Source organism: Cololabis saira, chromosome 7, assembly GCF_033807715.1.
Source record: "Cololabis saira isolate AMF1-May2022 chromosome 7, fColSai1.1, whole genome shotgun sequence".
Taxonomy (NCBI): domain Eukaryota; kingdom Metazoa; phylum Chordata; class Actinopteri; order Beloniformes; family Belonidae; genus Cololabis; species Cololabis saira.
In genome coordinates this window covers 19,100,277-19,122,261 of record NC_084593.1, presented here as the reverse complement: position 1 = coordinate 19,122,261, position 21,985 = coordinate 19,100,277, and the positions used below count along the sequence as shown (strand labels likewise).

Sequence of the window (21,985 nt, the reverse complement as noted above, 5' to 3'; positions counted from 1 at the left end):
AATCAGTGAAAGGTTAACTGATTTCAGATTTTAAAGGGGGACTTAAGTGAGTTTTGTTAAATATGACACTGATCTAAGAGCCTACAGAGAAAGTGGAGTCAAGTGTCAGACCCCCCCCCCCCCCTAAAAGCTGCTATTATGAAACGGTAGCATTTCAGCACTTGCGTGAATGAGCTTAAAAGTGAAACATTGTTATATTCACTTTAATCTAGATTTCCAGACTTAACACATTTCAGATGCCAAACTCAAACAAACATCAACTGCATTTCCGTCATGAACACAAACAAACATCAACTGCATTTCCGTCATGAACACAAAACTTGAGAACTGGCTGACGGATGTTCAAGGGATCTAATTCTCCTCTTTCGTCCTCCTTTCCGACGCTGCCGCTTACGTCTTAATATTCCCCTGCCTCTTCCTCTCCTCCATCATCAACGCTGTCAACTCCCACCTCCTCGTAATCCTTCTCCAGAGCCGCCATGTCCTCCCGGGCCTCGGAGAACTCCCCCTCCTCCATCCCCTCCCCCACGTACCAGTGGACGAAGGCCCGCTTGGCGTACATCAGGTCAAACTTGTGGTTGAGCCGAGCCCAGGCCTCGGCGATGGCGGTGGTGTTGCTCAGCATGCACAAAGCCCTCTGCACCTTGGCCAGGTCTCCCCCGGGAACCACGGTGGGGGGCTGGTAGTTGATGCCCACCTTGAAGCCGGTGGGGCACCAGTCCACGAACTGGATGCTGCGCTTGGTTTTGATGGTTGCTATGGCGGCGTTGACGTCTTTGGGCACCACGTCTCCGCGGTACAGCAGGCAGCAGGCCATGTACTTGCCGTGGCGAGGGTCGCACTTCACCATCTGGTTGGCCGGCTCGAAGCAGGCGTTGGTGATCTCAGCTACGGTCAGCTGCTCGTGGTAAGCCTTCTCCGCCGAGATGACGGGGGCGTAGGTGGCCAGAGGGAAGTGGATCCGGGGATACGGCACCAGGTTGGTCTGGAACTCCGTCAGATCCACGTTGAGGGCACCGGCGAAGCGGAGGGAGGCGGTGATGGAGGACACGATCTGACTGATGAGCCGGTTCAGGTTGGTGTAGGTGGGACGCTCGATGTCCAGGTTCCTGCGGCAGATGTCGTAGATGGCCTCGTTGTCCACCATGAAGGAGCAGTCCGAGTGCTCCAGGGTGGTGTGGGTGGTCAGGATGGAGTTGTACGGCTCCACCACCGCCGTGGACACCTGGGGGGCCGGGTAGATGGAGAACTCCAGCTTGGACTTCTTGCCGTAGTCCACGGACAGACGCTCCATCAGCAGGGAGGTGAAACCAGAGCCGGTGCCCCCGCCGAAGCTGTGGAACACCAGGAAGCCCTGCAGGCCGGTGCACTGGTCCGCCTGTCCACAGAGAAAACCGTGAGGAAACAGTTGATGCTTGGAGGTGAAAACCACTTGAGAGGAACTCACCAGTTTCCGGATCCGGTCCAGAACCAGGTCTATGATTTCTTTCCCGATGGTGTAGTGTCCGCGGGCGTAGTTGTTGGCAGCATCCTCCTTGCCAGTGATCAGCTGCTCGGGGTGGAACAGCTGACGGTAGGTCCCCGACCGCACCTCATCTGAAAGAGAGGGGGGACAAAGGCCTGGAAATGTTAAACTGTACTGTCTCAGAACACACACACACACATATATATATGTATATATATATATATATATATATATATATATATATATATGTATATATATATATATATATATATATATATATATATATATATATATATATATATATATATATGTATGTATATATATATATATATATATATATATATATATGTATATATATATATATATATATATATATATATATATATATATATACATATATATATATATATATATATATATATATTAAACTGGAAATTATAAAAAAAAACAACTATTTAATTATAATTCATTTCTATTCAATACTTAATATTGATGGCCACCAATCCTTCAGATTTGTTCACAATAATTCTGTTCTGTTCTGTAAATGTTTTCCAATAAGTTATGCTCTGTGTCTTACTTCATAATAGTCATTTTAAAATTGTAAAATTGAATTTGTGTCTGAGGTTGGGCCCGTGGGGAGGGGTTAGTTCCTACAAGAACTTTATCCTACTTCCACCCCTGGTCAGCAGTTTCAAATCATTAAAATGTGATCTGCTCAGACTGAAAAGCAGCAGAACTGATCATCACCGATGACGGTGGGCTCCAGGTCCACAAAGACGGCTCTCGGCACGTGTTTTCCAGCTCCAGTTTCACTGAAGAAGGTGTTGTAGGAGTCGTCTCCTCCGCCGACTGTCTTGTCACTTCGGGTCTGTCCGTCCGGCTGGATGCCGTGCTCCAGGCAGTAAAGCTCCCAGCATGCATTTCCAATCTGAACACCGGCCTGGCCCACGTGCACCGAGATACACTCACGCTGGGAATTTCAGGAGGATACAAGAGAAACATTTTAGACTGAAAGATTATACGCAAAAAATGTAAATTACTATAAAAAGAAAAAATATACATACATTATATAAAAATTAAAATATAAAATGTAAAGAAAAAAAATTTAAAATAACTATAAAAAAACATTATATATTATATGCGCACACACACACACACACACACACACACACACACACACACACACATATATATAAAAAAATAATAAAATTAAAAATACATTTTAAAAAATTGCCGTTTTCCTGAATTAACGATATAACATTTTAATTAAAAAATAAATCTGCTCTGTTTTTCCTCAAAACTTGCAAGAAGCTTCATTCGCTTGAGAGCTCGATTTCATGGAAGCAAACATGTTCCTGTCCAGTTTAATCCAGTTTTATTTTGGTTTGAAACATTAGGAGATACTCTTGTCTTTAAGTTATATAGATGGTATTGTTAAACCTCAGGACTTTGCGGTTATTCAGACGGAAAGTCCATTCTGATCTGCTGGAGTAGCAAACAAAACAAACCTTGTGCCGCTTTTATCAGCAGGTGCTTTTTGTGTCAGTTAGGCTTCACTTTCTACTGCCGTTAAACTTTAACCGTTAAACTTTAACCGTTAAACTTTAACCGTTAAAGTCCGAAGCGCTGGACGTTTACAAGGTCTCGGCGAGACGCCTTCAAAATAAAAGCACTAAATAGCTGTCTGCTTAATACATAATAAAATAAAAGCCTGGCTTTAAAGAACGTTAATTAGTTAATAATGTAAATGGCCTTTAAAATGAGTAGAGTATTTCTAGAAATGTGTTTTATGTTTTCCCATTAACGTTCTTTAAAGCCAGGCTTTTATTTGTTATGTTTTAAGCAGACAGATATTTAGTGCTTTTATTTTGAAGGCGTCTCGCCGAGTGAGGAAAAATAGCAGATTTTTTTTCCATTAAAATGTTAGGTATATCGTTAATTCAGAAAAACAGAGCAATTTGTTTTTTCTCAAGTGAATGTAATACATTTCCGTAGGAAAGTTCTCATGACTAAACTGAAATTTAGGCTTCGGCCTTTTGGGCGTTGGTTTAAAAAAATACATGAAAAGAAAAACATCCATCTCTGTATCAAACACGAACCCTGTTTAACAGCAGAGAAATTTAATTTTACATTACATTTTCAGACTCAATGTCAAAGAAAAATTGATGACGCATTTTAACAAAGAAATTGACACGAGGTGAGAAAGTTTCAACTTTTGAATCGAAATAAAACTGACAATTAAGAAACACTTACCATGTTTGCTGTATTAAGGTGGAAAAAGGGCAAGTAGATAAAAGTTTCGCTAAGCAGACAGACGTTAAAGCGTCTCTATGGCAACTGTGACTGAACCGTTGGGCGGAGATATTTATACTCGCCCAACAACCGGAAGTTCGTTCTTTCACCTGATTGGTCGCTGTTTCTTTGCCGTTAATTGCATTACGTTAGTTACACGTTAGTTACTTATACTTAGTTACATTTACACTGCGTCTAACAAACAGCTTCGTAGTTCCCTGGTTGCTGCAGCATGAAACAAAGAGACACATTGTTGATTTATAATATCTTTCGTTTTAAGTTGTTGCCGTATTTAAACCCACACAGCCTTTCATCTGTTAACAGTTTAATAGTTTAACAGTTAAGTCTAGTTTTACAACTAAACACACTTCCGGTTACAGGCTTCAAAATAAGATACCTACTAATGTATTTTGTGGTTAAAAATATTCCTTGATACATAAATTATCAGATTTCCTAATTTTACATGTTAAAATATGTGGTATATATCTGAGAATGTTTATACATCCTTTTCTCTCGAACTTAGTCATAAAAATGTTTTACTCCGTTTCCGGAAGCTAATGTGACGATGCAGTCGACGCGGAAAAAAATGTTTCTTCTTATCGTTAAAATAAGAATATTCTGCCATCTAATGACGAAAAATAGTTGAATGGAGAACTCGACTTTTCTCCTTTTCTGTGAGTGTATTTTGTATTCTGTGACTATTGGTGTGTTTTGTTGTCCTTTAAGATTGACTCTGATGACGGTTCCTTAGTCTCTTGTTAGGCTCAATACTTATATTCTATGCATTTTTTGATTTGTTGAATTGGCAGACCCACGATGCGTGAACATTAAAAACATTAACAATGGTTAAAGTTAAAACAATTTTTAATGGTTAAACATTAAAAATGGTTGAATTGTAACAGTGGTGTCGCTTTCATTTTTTCTAAGATTATTAGCTGATTATATGTGTAGTGGGCTGGCATCAGTATTTGATTTTAGAATGAATTTTGAGTGTATGTCTCACAGACTATGAGTTGAGGAATATTGAAAACTGTGAGTGTATTTCTCCCAAACTATAAGTTGTGGAATATTACTTTTTTTTAAATATAATATTAAGACAATTTAAGGCAACTGTAAGTGTAATTTTTATTTTATATAAACTTAAAACATTTAAAAATATCACTAAAATATTTTTGGGTAATCAGTTACAAAAAAAGTTTGATTTCCGTGAACTTATTAGGGTTTACAGTGTATGGATGGAGGAGGTTACTCAAATAAATCAGGGATTCTGCTGAAAAACTGTAGCGCTCTCCCAAATACTCATCGGGGAAAGATAAAATGTCATATCGTGGTCTTATCACCCTCTCACGGTGAATTGAACGGACAATTTGGGCTTCTATGTGTAACAAGCAGCAGCCCTCCTGAATTTGCACTTACAATAGATAGGCTACCCGAACATAGCTGGGTTATTTGAACAAAACCTGAACAAAACCGGCATAATTTACCATTTACCCTGGGTTAACATACCCAGTTTAGCCAGTAAACCTCCTTCTTGGAATACCCCCCATTGGCCACCCCGCTTTAAAACATGTTAAAATTCCGTTATAAATCAACCCTAGTTGTTCACACTCCCTACCAATAGGTGGCAAAAGCAGGACATGCAGCTTCCTTCCTTCCAAAGAAACAGGGAGTAGCTGGTCTTATTTTAAAAACACACTTGAATCAAAAAATTTATATCTTCAGTTTAGTTCAGTTTTGTGTCGCTTGAACCTCTTGTTGGGTTGTGGGCCATTTGTGTGGGGATAATCGGAGGAAAACTGATATTTTCTCCAGTTAGCTGTAGCGTTGTAGATTCATCAATGCATTATGGGAGATACCAGTTTTCAGATTGTTTTTTATGTTTTATAATGAAAACGTCATCAATTGTCACTTTTTAATACACAGTCGATTTGTGTACTAAAATAGTGTAGTGTTCCGGTCCCTGTATCCTGTGGTTTTGTTAGTTTATATTGTTGACACCGTCAGTGAGTTTGGTGTGTGTGTGAAAGACTCCCCCAGCCGTGACGTGAACAACTCATACTTACCTGGCAGGGGAGACACCATGATCAGGAAGGTGGTTCGCCCAAGGCGAGGCTCAGCTATGGCACTTCGGCTTTGCTGACCTTTTGCGAATTCCCCACATGTGGGAATCTCGACTGCATAATTTCTGGTAGTGGGGACTGCATTCGCGCTCTCCCCTGATTTAACTGTTCAAGCAAAACTTTATATAATAAGTGATGCAATTTTACATAGTTCCTGCCGTGTGTTACAAATATGCATGCTTAATTTACAATGACCATTTGAACATTTTCTACACCAGTGTTTCCAAACCTAGGCCCTCAAGGCCCCACTGTCCTGCATGTTTTTACATCAATGGATGACTGGAGACTGGATGTGTTTTACGTCATCATATTCCCACAATGCATCACGCGTGGATCGGTATAATTCTTCATATAAATCTGTTATCCTCAATTAATCGGATCTTATTTTACTATTGTCACGATATTTAATCAGTTTTCGTGTCAAATTGTGTAAAATTGCTAATTAATAAATAAAATAAATACGGTAGTCACATACAGCGAGAACCGTAAGTAAGTTTACTATGGCGGAGAATGGGGTCGGACACTTTGAGCCAATTACATTATACACTCTTGTTTCTTTTCAGATCGTATAAATCTTTCGCCTTTTACTAAAGATTTCCGTGGAGAGGAACAATAAGAGTTTCAACTAATTTTTTGACGCCCTGTCTTTGACGGGGCTTTCTATACATGTTAAAAAAAGCTTAAAAGTCCTGATTTTATTTCCCGTACGGGAAATAAAACACTTACTCGAGCAAGTAAGTCAGTCTTTATTTAAACGTGAAACATAACGGGGCTTTCTATTCATGTTAAATGCAAAAACGGAAGTATATTAACGTCATACGTTTTGTTTAATATATATTTATTTAACGTCGGGTGTCCAAAGTCGGTCCTCGAGGGCCGGTGTCCTGCATGTTTTAGATGTCTCCTTGCTTCAACACACCTGATTCAAATTACTGGTCGTCACCAGCTTGCCATCAAGGTCTGGACATCTGATTGGTTCTTTCCCCCCTGCCAAGCCTCTGGTCCTCTGACCAATCCGTTTCATTCGGACCGCAAAAAACAGATTGGTCAGAGTTTTTACAGGATTAAAGCTGTCAGAGAGGTCGGATGTTTTTCTTTCCTTTTTCTGAACACATTATTCAATGGCTACTCTCAGGATGGAAGGACCATTTCACCCAGTATAACAATAAATGTTTTTGAATACGATCACAGACTATACCTTTAATGACCTGCCTGGTTAAAGGAGCTTGAGGCCGGATTGTGGCAAGATTTATGAAAAAAATCTGTATACATTTTAAGGGTGCTTTCACACCTGTACCGTTTCAAGCAGTTGTTCCGATACAGGGTACGTTTCCCCCTAAAGATCGGAACGTTTTGGTATATGTGAACACAGCAATCGCGCTCTGAAACGGTACAAAACAAGCGTTCCGAGATCGCCTAGGAGAGGTGGTCTCGGAACGATTCCAATCGAGACCTGAAACGGTTCATTTTTTTATTTGTAGTGATACAACTCCATTCATTGTGTATATGCGACCGCAGCGCAATGAGAGGAGTCGGTGCAGCCTCCACCACCGTCTCTCCTATTGGACATGCCGAGATGTTGTCCCAGCACGGCACAAATTAAACATTGTATGAAATTAAACAATGTTCAATTCGGGCGCATCGCAAACCCTGCCCGAATTGAACAGCAGCGCAAACCCGGCTGCGGCATGCGGCCTCTCGTCCGCTACCGGGCTCCGCTCTGCGCCGAGCGCATAAGCCTGATTTATGGTTCCGCGTTAAAACGACGCAGTGCTTACGCCGTACCCTACGCCGTAGGCCAGGGGTCCTCAACCCTGGTCCTCGAGGACCGGTGTCCCTGCAGGTTTTAGATGTTTCCCTGCTTCATTGCACCGTGATACAAGTGACTGTGTCATCAACAGAATTGTGCAGCCCTGGATGAAAAGCTGATGACGATGATTAATTAGAATCAGGTGTGTTAAAGCAGGGAAACATCTAAAACATGCAGGACACCGGCCCTCGAGGACCAGGGTTGAGGACCCCTGCCGTAGGCTCTGCGTTGGTGTAACGCGGAACCATAAATCAGCCAAAGCCAACGGCTGCGGTCTGCGCTGCGCTGAAAGGGGCGTGTTGTTTACATGGATCTATTATATTATATTATTCGTTTATCTCGGGGTGCGGAAGAGGAAACGCCTTCCGCGTTCATTTGACCAATCAGAGAGCAGCTGGTTCGCGCATGGCATTTGTTATCAGCTTTGAAACGGTACAGACGTTTGCCTTGTGAACACAAATTCCACAAACGAGAAACGGAACAACTGTATCGATTCAGCCCCTGAAACGGAACAAAACAAACGGGCCACAGGTGTGACAGCACCCTAAGTTTTCTAGTAATAATGTCATATGAAGCGTTCCAAACCCAAAAGAATGAGCCCTCTAGTGTATCTCTCCGTTGCCTTGAACAGGCTGTGTGCTGCAAAATGTGCTGCAATTCGGTCCCGATTTTCCCGCGCTGTCCTGCAGATGTGACGCTGCATGTGCGTTCTCCCCGTTCTCCCGTGCCGGCTTCACTGTTGGCTGCAGTACCCCCAACGGCCGTCGTGGTGAAGGGTGGCGCTAGAGAGTCTCATTTCTTAAAAGGAGCCTCAAGCTCCTTTTAAATAAAGGCCAATGACTGAATGAATATCAAATAAAGTGATAGAATTGTTTTTTTTTTCTCTTTATCGTATAATGTTCACAATGTCTAATGCAATTCATGTCATGGGTAGTGTATTTTGAGGGATCAAATACTCAACATCCCATATTATCCATTTTACATCGTGCAAGAAATGATTGGCGTGGCAATCAAACTTTGAAAATCGACTGTGCGCATGCGCAGAACCACAAAGTAGCATTTCTCGGCAGGTAGCAAGGATTGGCAGAACACCGGCCCCAAGCCCGGGTAAATGCAGAGGGAAGTGTCAGGAAGGCCGATTGGGTTAGAATACTGTTGGTCAAAGAAGGAGAAGATGGATGAACTGATATGATGATATAGCATAGTTTTCTATGCATTTCGGGGGTTTGACCCCCAAAATTAAACACTGGTTTAAGTGTTCACTTTATTTTAATGAGCAGTATATATATCTCTCTCTACATGTGAAAAATAATTAACCTTATTTTATGACATTTAAAGTTATTTTATGAACTTTATATTGCAAAGTAAGCAAATCTATAAGTACATTTTTGTTTGTGTTTATTACACATACAACACTTCATTAGTATGAACTTAGTTTATTACGAAAATGGCATTAATCCTCCGTCTGAGTTTAGTTCAAATAATCAAAACTAACACTTAAAAAAAATAACTTATTAATATTGAACAGTAGAATAAGTCCTTAGAAACGTATATTGAGAAAATGCCACCAATCCTATAAGAATCAAGACTTGCCTTCATTAAACATCCAACCATTGTATCTAACTGATCAAACATAACATTCTTTATATAATACAAAGTGAGTAAGTCTCCTCCGTCTAAAATTGCCTTCGACGACTATATTTCAAGTCGTCTAGGCGGGGTATTGGGTAAAGTTTTCAACCAGCAATAATCACACCTCGGATAAACCTCATTGGTTACGATATTGCCACTGCGCAAAGCTGACGACTTCCTGCAAAGACTGCTGGCTCATTCAGGGACGTGGAACTTTTTGTTACGGTTTCAATGTGACACGAAAAACATGCAGAGTACGTGATCTATCTAAGATTATTCCAGTGAGCAAATTATTGCATCCTTAAAAATATATACTTGCAGCTAGAATGTATACCTGCAGGCACAAAAAGTAACACATTTATATTGTTCAAAACAGCAGTTTTTACACATATTAGTTTCATCCAAGACACCACTCTCAAGCAGCGTAATTTATTGTTACTCTGTGGATGTAAAACTGAACATGTAACATTGTAATTTATTACAAATATGTCACAACATTGAAATGATCCAACATAATTTTCTTCACGTTTTACACAAACGTGTTCAGTTTACACGTGTAATGTCCTTTATTATCCGACAATTCACGATTAGGATCTGGCCCCCCTGCTGTGATTCCAATTGCATTGCACTGTAAATATGATATTGCACGTCTTGTTTTTCTTTTCTTTTCTTTGCTGTACTTTTCATCAATTCCCTTTAATTGTCCTATGTTCAGCTCAACATTCTTTGTGACTTTTGGTGCGACTAATTGTTACACTATTTAGAATTAAATTGGCTGGAGTTTACACTAGGTGAGGGATGCAACGTTAAATAAATATATATTAAACAAAACGTATGGCGTTAATATACTTCCGTTTTTGCATTTAACATGAATAGAAAGCCCAGTTATGTTTCACGTTTAAATAAAGACTGACTTACTTGCTCGAGTAAGTGTTTTATTTCCCGTACGGGAAATAAAATCAGGACTTTTAAGCTTTTTTTTAACATGTATAGAAAGCCCCGTCAAAGACAGGGCATCAAAAAATTTGTTGAAACTCTTATTGTTCCTCTCCACGGAAATCTTTAGTAAAAGGCGAAAGATTTATACGATCTGAAAAGAAACAAGAGTGTATAATGTAATTGGCTCAAAGTGTCCGACCCCATTCTCCGCCATAGTAAACTTACTTACGGTTCTCGCTGTATGTGACTACCGTATTTATTTTATTTATTAATTAGCAATTTGACACAATTTGACACGAAAACTGATTAAATATCGTGACAATAGTAAAATAAGATCCGATTAATTGAGGATAACAGATTTATATGAAGAATTATACCGATCCACGCGTGATGCATTGTGGGAATATGATGACGTAAAACACATCCAGTCTCCAGTCATCCATTGATGTAAAAACATGCAGGACAGTGGGGCCTTGAGGACCGAGGTTTGGAAACACTGGTGTAGAAAATGTTCAAATGGTCATTGTAAATTAAGCATGCATATTTGTAAAACACGGCAGAAACTATGTAAAATTGCATCACTTAATATATAAAGTTTTCCTTGAACAGTTTAATCAGGGGAGAGCGCGAACGCAGTCCCCACTACCAGAAATTATGCAGTCGAGATTCCCACATTTGGGGAATTCGCAAAAGGTCAGCAAAGCCGAAGTGCCATAGCTGAGCCTCGCATTGGGCGAACCACCTTCCTGATCATGGTGTCTCCCCTGCCAGGTAAGTATGAGTTGTTCACGTCACGGCTGGGGGAGTCTTTCACACACACACCAAACTCACTGACGGTGTCAACAATATAAAGTAACAAAACCACAGGATACAGGGACCGGAACACTACACTATTTTAGTACACAAATCGACTGTGTATTAAAAAGTGACAATTGATGACGTTTTCATTATAAAACATAAAAAACAATCTGAAAACTGGTATCTCCCATAATGCATTGCTGGATCTACAACGCTACAGCTAACTGGAGAAAATATCAGTTTTCCTCCGATTATCCCGACACAAATGGCCCACAACCCAACAAGAGGTTCAAGCGACACAAAACTGAACTAAACTGAAGATATACATTTTTTGATTCAAGTGTGTTTTTAAAATAAGACCAGCTACTTCCTGTTTCTTTGGAAGGAAGGAAGCTGCATGTCCTGCTTTTGCCACCTATTGGTAGGGAGTGTGAACAACTAGGGTTGATTTATAACGGAATTTTAACATGTTTTAAAGCGGGGTGGCCAATGGGGGGTATTCCAAGAAGGAGGTTTACTGGCTAAACTGGGTATGTTAACCCAGGGTAAATTATGCCGGTTTTGTTCAGGTTTTGTTCAAATAACCCAGCTATGTTCGGGTATCTATTGTAAGTGCAAATTCAGGAGGGCTGCTGCTTGTTACACATAGAAGCCCAAATTGTCCGTTCAATTCACCGTGAGAGGGTGATAAGACCACGATATGACATTTTATCTTTCCCCGATGAGTATTTGCGAGAGCGATACAGTTTTTCAGCAGAATCCCTGATTTATTTGAGTAACCTTCTCCATCCATACACTGTAAACCCTAATAAGTTCACGGAACTCAAACTTTTTTTGTAACTGATTAAAAATATTTTAGTGATATTTTTAAATGTTTTAAGTTTATATAAAATAAAAATTACACTTACAGTTGGCTTAAATTGTCTTAATATTATGTTTAAAAAAAAGTAATATTCCACAACTTATAGTTTGGGAGAAATACACTCACAGTTTTCAATATTCCTCAACTCATAATCTGTGGGAAATACACTCAAAATTCATTCTAAAATCAAATACTGATGCCAGCCCACTACACATATAATCAGCTAATAATCTTAGAAAAAATGAAAGCGACACCACTGTTACAATTCAACCATTTTTAATGTTTAACCATTAAAAATTGTTTTAACTTTAACCATTGTTAATGTTTTTAATGTTCACGCATCGTGGGTCTGCCCTCTTTTCCTGCAAACAATGTGCATCGCTCTCCGTTTTTTTGCATCTGGGAGTTTCTGTACAGTATTGGAGACGCTGAACATATCGGGAAAGCAACTACCTGTCAGTCGTGCGTAAAGTGTGCTTTGAGCTAAAGCGCTTCATGCACAACTTTAATCGTTTTTCTGGCCACAAACCTACGAGGGTCATTAAGACGGAGTTCCACCAACTGGCAGGTCAGCATCGCTTAGGTTTCTGCACAGAAATCTTTGCTGGTGAGATTATATTTAATGAGCATTGGTTATATTGCAGGCTTTCCAAACGTTAGATGCATCGATGGGACACATGTGCCAATTACAGCACCATCCCAAAATGAGGCTGACTTTGTTAAAGGTTTCCACAGCATCAATGTCCAAGTAGGTATAATGGAACAGTAAGCTGCTATTATTTTTGAGCGCTGTCTTAATGATGTTTGAAAACGTATTTTTTTAAATTGCCAGATGATGCGATGCTGCAAATCTAATATCAAACGTGTAGGTGAGATGGCCAGGCTCTGTGCATGATGCCAGGATGTACAGGGAATCAGATTTGAGCACCACATTTCTACAGAGTGCGTTATATTACTAATATTATATTGATCAGTTTTGCGAATATTCATGTGTCTAACTTTGTGTTATATGTGCAATTGCAGGAGAATTTAATTGCTATCTCCTGGGGGTTAGGATCTTGCGGTGTCATTTCCTCAAGAAACTGCATAACAGCAGGGAGGACCTTCCTTAAAGTGTTAAGGGCAGTTTCTCTGCAGGCCCACCGTTTGTCTGACAGCTTCTGCAGCTCCCGTGAAAGCTGATCAGGGCACAAACTCTTCTGCATTTCAATAAATGCAGAGTGCCGTTTAGATGAGTTGGCAACAAAACAGTAACGTTTTTCAACCAAGTTGAAAAAACTGACAAAACACATGTTGGACTTTGCACACTCCACCAACACCAGATTAAGACAAAGTGCCTGACAGGGCACATACAAGGCCTTGGGATTTCTTCTTTGGATTCTTGACTGAGGTCCCTGAAAGCACCCACTCGTGTTTGCAGCCCCATCATAACCTTGACCCCTGATGTTTTCTATCTTCAGGTCATTTTCTTCCAGAAAAGGCATCACTACTGCCTTTTCAAGAGCCTCTCCACTTGTTGACTGCACATTACACACCTGAAGGAAGTGCTCTTTGATTTCCATGTTGTGTATGTACCTGATTACAACCGAAACCTGCTCGGTGTGCGACACATCTGTGGTTTCATCTATCAATATGGAAAAGATTTCACTTTCTTGGATTTCTGTGTGGATGATGCGTCTTACTGAAGTGGCCAAAGCTTTGATGATATTATTCTGGCTTCTGTTTGAGAGGAGCGAGACAAGAGGTCTTTTTCCAGATTTCTGCTGTTCTTTTATGGCATTGAGGTGTAATTTAATTACACTGTCATACATACTGAACTGTGGTGACTACTCAAAAAACCAAAATTGTAACCTGTTGGTGGTTTGGGATGGTTTGTTCTTGACTCGACTCCAGAGTGAATAAAAAGGAAAGGTTGCAAAAGTAATATCTTTGGGTGAGGTTCCCGTTTAGTTGAACAAAAGGGTAAATTGACAGAACAAAAAGGGTTTCTATTGTCTCTCTGGTTGCCGTTTAAAAACTGTGTGTGCCTCCCACCACCACTCAACTCAAACTAATCAGCATTTCTGATCAACAGCAGCTGGGGCAAGGGTTGGAGAGAAAGAAAGTATCTGAAGTCATACTGCACCCTAGTGGAAAAGCAAATACCTGCACAACATAACAAATGGCTCCTACAAACCCTTTAATTCTAGCCATGTTTTCAGGTGGTAATAGGCAGATTTAGTGATAAACTTTTGATGGCTGTTGAAGTTCAGGTCTGAGTCAATAATTACACCAAGATTTTGGCTTGATTTGTAGCTGTCAATGACATGGAGCCAAGGTGAACGCTGATCTTTTCCCTTTCATTTTTAGGGCCAAAAAGGATCACCTCTGTCTTTTCTGCATTTAGCTGGAGAAAATTCTGGCACAGTGCTGATGCAGAAAAGCTCTGGTAAGGTTATAAAATCAATCAAATTGACTCTAGATACAAGCATGGCAGTAAAGGTAAACTTGTTTTAAGATTAAAGACACAACTTACTTGACTTTTCCTTATAAATTACAAACATGTTTGCTGATCACAAAGCTGAAAAGCACAAATAGACTGAATAAAGACAAAGAACCCTCCTTTGTGGCATTTACAGATTTATTTATCTTAATCTATTTGTCTCACTTTGCTACGTTCCTTCAGCTTGAGCTATAGTTTTGCCACAGTCACAATGATAAAACACAAATACTATTTTTCGTCATTCGATGGCAGAATATTCTTATTTTAACGATTTAAGAGAAGAAGAAACATTTTTTTCCGCGTCGACTGCATCGTCACATTAGCTTCCAGAAACGGACAAAAAAAATGTTATGACTTAAGCCGGGCAGACACTGTGCGATTATCAGCTCGTTTTGAACCGATTTTCCAGTCGTGCAACTTTTTTTTGATCGGGCCCGATTTCGACCCAATCGTTGCTCGTGCCTCGTGCAGTGTACGTGGGGTAACGACGAGAGATTAACACCTCACGACGAGCTCCCGATCACAAATCGTGAGGTCGCAAGAAAATCAAGCTTGTTTGAAATCCTGGTCGCTCCTCGTGAAGGTATCGCACAGTTGAAGCAGGGCTGCGACCCGATTTGCCTCATCTTTTCGCAGAGAGCATGCGCAATCTCTGATGTCACGTCAAAAACTATTATTTGTAGTTTAAGTGTTGCAAATTCACATTACAAATCATGTTTTAATAGCAAAAAAAGACCGCATTTCCACATACGGTGCGGGTCGCCGCGTACCCTACGCCGTAGGCTCTGCGTTGGTGTAACGCGGAACCATAAATCAGCCTTTAGTGTGTGCGCTGTCTGCTGTTAGGAACAACTCTTTTTTCTCTTCTCATTTTGCTGGGACGTCGGTTCCTCCGCCGAGACACAACTTTTGTGGTATGCGTTCTTTGTTGTGTCTAAAAATGATGCGCAGTGCCCACCCAATCAGAAACGGTACAGATATTTTGGGATGTTTTTAATATATATAAAAAAATAAAATTATAAAAAAAATAAAGGATCCCCATAACCTTTGATCAGGTGGGCAGGACGCACGTTTGGATTGGAACAGCCCACCCCTGACCCAAAACCGGCCTCGAGTTCCAGTACACAGAGGTCCGACGGGAGGATAATGATCGTATAGTGTGAGCAGACGGGTCGCATCCGAGCATCGGCTCATACAGTGTGAGACCATAAATCGTGGGCTCTGAACTTTTGAACTCCACGATCTAGTCGTGCAGTGTGAGATGGGGCAGTCTCATACGATTTAAAATATCGCACAGTGTATGCCCAGCTTAAGTTCGAGAGACAAGGATGTATAAAAGTTCTCAGATATATACCACATATTTGAATATGTAAAATTAGGAAATCTGATAATTTATGTATCAAGGAATATTTTTAACCACAAAATACATTTGTAGGTATCTTATTTTGAGGCCTGTAACCGGAAGTGTGTTTAGTTGTAAAACTAGACCTAACTGTTAAACTGTTAACAGATGAAAAGCTGTGTGGGTTTAAATACGGCAACAACTTAAAACGAAAGATATTATAAATCAACAATGTGGCTCTTTGTTTCATGCTGCAGCAACCAGGGAACTACGAAGCTGTTTGTTAGACGCAGTGTAAATGTAACTAAGTATAAGTAACTAACGTGTAACTAACGTAATGCAATTAACGGCAAAGAAACAGCGACCAATCAGGTGAAAGAACGAACTTCCGGTTGTTGGGCGAGTATAAATATCTCCGCCCAACGGTTCAGTCACAGTTGCCATAGAGACGCTTTAACGTCTGTCTGCGTAGCGAAACTTTTATCTACTTGCCTTTTTTCCACCTTAATACAGCAAACATGGTAAGTGTTTCTTAATTGTCAGGTTTATTTCGATTCAAAAGTTGAAACTTTCTCACCTCGTGTCAATTTCTTTGTTAAAATGCATCATCAATTTTTCTTTGACATTGAGTCTGAAAACGTAATGTAAAATTAAATTTCTCTGCTGTTAAACAGGGTTCGTGTTTGATACAGAGATGGATGTTTTTCTTTTCATGTATTTTTTTAAACCAACGCCCAAGAGGCCAAAGCCTAAATTTCAGTTTAGTCATGAGAACTTTCCTACAGAAATGTTCGCATTCACTTGAGAAAAAACAAATTGCTCTGTTTTTCTGAATTAACGATAAAACATTTTAATGGAAAAAAAAAACTGCTATTTTTCCTCACTCGGCGAGACGCCTTCAAAATAAAAGCACTAAATATCTGTCTGCTTAAAACATAACAAATAAAAGCCTGGCTTTAAAGAACGTTAATGAGAAAACATAAAACACATTTCTAGAAATACTCTACTCATTTTAAAGGTCATTTACATTATGTTTTGTGTTTTTATATTGTGACAACGCCGGGGTTAAGGTCTGCTTAGGTTTAAGCACAAAACCACTTGTTTAAGGTCTGTAAAAGTTGTATAGTTTCCTTAGCAAATGATCAAGGTTTGGATTAAAATGATCACTTGAAACGGCAGCCTTCGTCGTCATGGCAACAGTAAACACCACGACAGTCGTTTGTGTCGGCAGAAAAACGGGTGCAAAAGGTTTTCATAACCTTAACTAAGGAAACTATACAACTTTTACAGACCTTAAACAAGTGGTTTTGTGCTTAAACCTAAGCAGACCTTAACCCCAGCGTTGTCACAATATAAAACACAAAAACAACATAATGTAAATGAGCAGAGTATTTCTATAAATGTGTTTTCTCATTAAAGTTCTTTAAAGCCAGGCTTTTATTTTATTATGTATTAAGCAGACAGCTATTTAGTGCTTTTATTTTGAAGGCGTCTCGCCGAGACTTTAACGGTTAAAGTTTAACGGCAGTAGAAAGTGAAGCCTAACTGACACAAAAAGCACCTGCTGATAAAAGCGGCACAAGGTTTGTTTTGTTTGCTACTCCAGCAGATCAGAATGGACTTTCCGTCTGAACATCCGCAAAGTCCTGAGGTTTAACAATACCATCTATATAACTTAAAGACAAGAGTATCTCCTAATGTTTCAAACCAAAATAAAACTGGATTAAACTGGACAGGAACATGTTTGCTTCCATGAAATCGAGCTCTCAAGTGAATGAAGCTTCGTGCAAGTTTTGAGGAAAAACAGAGCAGATTTATTTTTTAATTAAAATGTTATATCGTTAATTCAGAAAAACAGCAAATTTTTAAAATTTTTAATTTTATTATTTTTTATATATATGTGTGTGTGTGTGTGTGTGTGTGTGTGTGTGTGTGCATATAATATATAATAATGTTTTTATAGTTATTTTAATGTTTTGCGTATAATCTTTAAATTTTATATCTTTATTTTTATATAATGTTATATATTTTTTCTTTTTATAGTAATTTAAATTTTTTGCATATAATCTTTCAGTGTAAAGTGTTTCTCTTGTCTTCTCCTGAAATTCCCAGCGTGAGTGTATCTCGGTGCACGTGGGCCAGGCCGGTGTTCAGATTGGAAATGCATGCTGGGAGCTTTACTGCCTGGAGCATGGCATCCAGCCGGACGGACAGACCCGAAGTGACAAGACAGTCGGCGGAGGAGACGACTCCTACAACACCTTCTTCAGTGAAACTGGAGCTGGAAAACACGTGCCGAGAGCCGTCTTTGTGGACCTGGAGCCCACCGTCATCGGTGATGATCAGTTCTGCTGCTTTTCAGTCTGAGCAGATCACATTTTAATGATTTGAAACTGCTGACCAGGGGTGGAAGTAGGATAAAGTTCTTGTAGGAACTAACCCCTCCCCACGGGCCCAACCTCAGACACAAATTCAATTTTACAATTTTAAAATGACTATGAATTAAGACACAGAGCATAAATGATTGGAAAACATTTATTTTCATGTAAGTAATTGCAGAATTATTGTGAACAAATCTGAAGGATAGGTGGCCATCAATATGCATTGTCCCATATAAATATATATTTTTTTTTTAATAATAATTTCCAGTGTAATGTTATATTTGCGTGTGTGTTCTGAGACAGTAAAGTTTAACATTTTCAGGTCTTTGTCCCCCCCTCTCTTTCAGATGAGGTGCGGTCGGGGACCTACCGTCAGCTGTTCCACCCCGAGCAGCTGATCACTGGCAAGGAGGATGCTGCCAACAACTACGCCCGGGGACACTACACCATCGGGAAAGAAATCATAGACCTGGTTCTGGACCGGATCCGGAAACTGGTGAGTTCCTCTCAAGTGGTTTTCACCTCCAAGGCATCGACTGTTTCCTCACGGTTTTCTCTGTGGACAGGCGGACCAGTGCACCGGCCTGCAGGGCTTCCTGGTGTTCCACAGCTTCGGCGGGGGCACCGGCTCTGGTTTCACCTCCCTGCTGATGGAGCGTCTGTCCGTGGACTACGGCAAGAAGTCCAAGCTGGAGTTCTCCATCTACCCGGCCCCCCAGGTGTCCACGGCGGTGGTGGAGCCGTACAACTCCATCCTGACCACCCACACCACCCTGGAGCACTCGGACTGCTCCTTCATGGTGGACAACGAGGCCATCTACGACATCTGCCGCAGGAACCTGGACATCGAGCGTCCCACCTACACCAACCTGAACCGGCTCATCAGTCAGATCGTGTCCTCCATCACCGCCTCCCTCCGCTTCGCCGGCGCCCTCAACGTGGATCTGACGGAGTTCCAGACCAACCTGGTGCCGTATCCCCGGATCCACTTCCCTCTGGCCACCTACGCCCCCGTCATCTCGGCGGAGAAGGCCTACCACGAGCAGCTGACCGTAGCTGAGATCACCAACGCCTGCTTCGAGCCGGCCAACCAGATGGTGAAGTGCGACCCTCGCCACGGCAAGTACATGGCCTGCTGCCTGCTGTACCGCGGAGACGTGGTGCCCAAAGACGTCAACGCCGCCATAGCAACCATCAAAACCAAGCGCAGCATCCAGTTCGTGGACTGGTGCCCCACCGGCTTCAAGGTGGGCATCAACTACCAGCCCCCCACCGTGGTTCCCGGGGGAGACCTGGCCAAGGTGCAGAGGGCTTTGTGCATGCTGAGCAACACCACCGCCATCGCCGAGGCCTGGGCTCGGCTCAACCACAAGTTTGACCTGATGTACGCCAAGCGGGCCTTCGTCCACTGGTACGTGGGGGAGGGGATGGAGGAGGGAGAGTTCTCCGAGGCCCGGGAGGACATGGCGGCTCTGGAGAAGGATTACGAGGAGGTGGGAGTTGACAGCGTTGATGATGGAGGAGAGGAAGAGGCAGGGGAATATTAAGACGTAAGCGGCAGCGTCGGAAAGGAGAACGAAAGAGGAGAATTAGATCCTTGAACATCCGTCAGCCAGTTCTCAAGTTTTGTGTTCATGACGGAAATGCAGTTGATGTTTGTTTGTGTTCATGACGGAAATGCAGTTGATGTTTGTTTGTGTTCATGACGGAAATGCAGTTGATGTTTGTTTGAGTTCATGACGGAAATGCAGTTGATGTTTGTTTGTGTTCATGACGGAAATGCAGTTGATGTTTGTGTTCATGACGGAAATGCAGTTGATGTTTGTTTGAGTTTGGCATCTGAAATGTGTTAAGTCTGGAAATCTAAATTAAAGTGAATTTGTCAATGTTTCACTTTTAAGCTCATTCAAATGCTGAAATGCTACCGTTTCATAATAGCAGCTTTTAGGGGGGGGTCTGACACTTGACTCCACCCTCTCTGTAGGCTCTTAGATCAGTGTCATATTTAACAAAACTCACTTTAGTCCCCCTTTAAAATCTGAAATCAGTTAACCTTTCACTGATTTCTGCTGCAGATCTAACTGTAACTTTCACATTGGATTAATGAAGGCAGAAATACACACTTTTTCACCATTTTATGAAGTGGAAATGTATTTTTTTGTCGGTGTTCACCTCATCAGCGCAAACTCAAACTGTCCTGGAAAGGAGAACAAAGGTCAGATTAATTACACTTGGATGAACCTCAGCAGCAGGTGATGAAGCTTTTTTTCCCCTGATGGAAGACACCAAGGATGGATTCTCATCATCTGACCCCACCAGGAGTTTGTTCCTCGTTTCATCTTTGCTCAAGTAATTAACACATCATCCCTTTTCTATTAAAAAGGCACAATAGTTCTGGTCCAAATCCAGGGTCAACCGTCGACTAAAACTGGACAAACCCCCGGTGACGTCACTCAGGATTTAAGAGTCCTTTTGAAGCCTGTTTTTCTCTTTTTGTCACTGAAGGTGCAATGTTGATCACCAAAATCTCAGATCATCTAAAAAATATCCAGGACGTGCAGACCTCTGAACCAGATAGAACACGCCCACTTTAGCTAATTTACCGCGGATTAAATATTTAATCCAGACAAGAGTAACAAAAATACTTCCCAAAAATCCGAGTTCAAACTTTTATCCTATGCTTAACATAAATAGCTCTTTTTTTTAAAGTGAAAAGAATTTACACGCAGGAGGTGGGAACGAGATGAAACGAAAAGGTGGGTGACCTGACGGCCTACAGCAGACAGCGCACACACTGAAGGCTGATTTATGGTTCCGCGTTACACCAACGCAGAGCCTACGGCGCAGGGTACGCGGCGACACGCACCGAACGTGGAAATGCGGTCTTTTTTTTGCTATTAAAACATGATTTGTAATGTGAATTTGCAACACTTCAACTACAAATAATAGTTTTTGAGGTGACATCAGAGATTGCGCATGCTCTCTGTGAAAGGATGAGGTAAATCGGGTCGCAGCCCTGCTTCAACTGTGCGATGCCTTCACGAGGAGCGACGAGGATTTCAAACACGCTTGATTTTCTTGCGACCTCACGATTTGTGATCGGGAGCTCGTCGTGAGGTGTTAATCTCTCGTCGTTACCCCACGTACACTGCACGAGGCACGAGCAACGATTGGGTCAAAATCGGGCCCGATCAAAAAAAAGTCGCACGACTGGAAAATCGGCTCAAAACGAGCCGATAATCGCAGTGTATGCCCGGCTTTAGTGTTAAAGGAAAAAAAAAACATGATTAGGCAGAAACATTGAATCCATGTTGAGGCCTGGTCTGCGACAAACATAATACGTTGTATCAACATTGATTGCATGTTGGCATTGGAATTGTATGATTGATTGATAGTTGAACCCCCAAAAAACACGCCTTGTTTGTATAAAAAATACTTTTACAGACATCTAGTGGTGCTTTTTAATACTGCGTCCACTACAGTGTTGTATCAGTCTAATGCTTTTACTTCACCTGGTGTTATCATTTGTAGTAGTATTTATTGGGGCTTGCTTTACAATTGAATCCATGTTAATAATGAGTAGTTGTATTATGATTATATTGAAGGTGATATTTTTCTGATTTTGTAGCACCCCCTGGGGGCCACGGCGCCCCAAACATTTGCCTATACAGGCCAGCCAGATCTGGGAAAATAACACAAACACGTAAAAAGAAGGTTAATAGATATATAGTTTATGATAGTTCAACCAGCTGCCTGAATGAGCCTCAGGAATTCCCCTGAACGCTTGACCTGCAGGAACGAACCTGATGGGATGGACTTTGCTTCCTCATGCTGTGAGTTCAGGTAGGAGTATAACCTGTCT

The 21,985-nt window shown here is 41.1% G+C and overlaps 2 protein-coding genes and 5 non-coding genes across 7 annotated transcripts; 3 read left to right on the top strand and 4 right to left on the bottom strand.

Moving 5' to 3' along the window:
• Positions 1-382: 382 nt before the first annotated feature.
• Positions 383-5,839, bottom strand: LOC133447345 (tubulin alpha-1B chain-like). The gene is made up of 5 exons (XM_061726019.1): positions 5,821-5,839; positions 3,719-3,726; positions 2,213-2,435; positions 1,448-1,596; positions 383-1,378 (listed from the first exon to the last, which is right to left on the bottom strand). The coding sequence occupies exons 1-5, from the start codon at positions 5,837-5,839 to the stop codon at positions 398-400; spliced, it is 1,380 nt and encodes a 459-aa protein (XP_061582003.1). The 3' UTR covers positions 383-397.
• Positions 5,813-5,975, top strand: LOC133447788 (U1 spliceosomal RNA). The gene has a single exon (XR_009782950.1). It is a non-coding gene; the product is annotated as a U1 spliceosomal RNA (small nuclear RNA).
• A 445-nt stretch (positions 5,976-6,420) lies between these two features.
• LOC133447781 (U5 spliceosomal RNA) lies at positions 6,421-6,535 on the top strand. Its single transcript, XR_009782943.1, has one exon. It is a non-coding gene; the product is annotated as a U5 spliceosomal RNA (small nuclear RNA).
• Positions 6,536-9,347: 2,812 nt separating this feature from the next.
• On the bottom strand, positions 9,348-9,488 carry LOC133447779 (U4 spliceosomal RNA). Its single transcript, XR_009782941.1, has one exon. It is a non-coding gene; the product is annotated as a U4 spliceosomal RNA (small nuclear RNA).
• Positions 9,489-10,314: 826 nt separating this feature from the next.
• On the bottom strand, positions 10,315-10,429 carry LOC133447780 (U5 spliceosomal RNA). The gene has a single exon (XR_009782942.1). It is a non-coding gene; the product is annotated as a U5 spliceosomal RNA (small nuclear RNA).
• Positions 10,430-10,874: 445 nt separating this feature from the next.
• Positions 10,875-11,037, bottom strand: LOC133447787 (U1 spliceosomal RNA). Its single transcript, XR_009782949.1, has one exon. It is a non-coding gene; the product is annotated as a U1 spliceosomal RNA (small nuclear RNA).
• Positions 11,038-16,932: 5,895 nt separating this feature from the next.
• LOC133447344 (tubulin alpha-1B chain-like) lies at positions 16,933-19,685 on the top strand. The gene is made up of 4 exons (XM_061726018.1): positions 16,933-16,941; positions 17,855-18,077; positions 18,471-18,619; positions 18,690-19,685. The coding sequence occupies exons 1-4, from the start codon at positions 16,933-16,935 to the stop codon at positions 19,668-19,670; spliced, it is 1,362 nt and encodes a 453-aa protein (XP_061582002.1). The 3' UTR covers positions 19,671-19,685.
• The last annotated feature ends 2,300 nt before the right edge of the window (positions 19,686-21,985 follow it).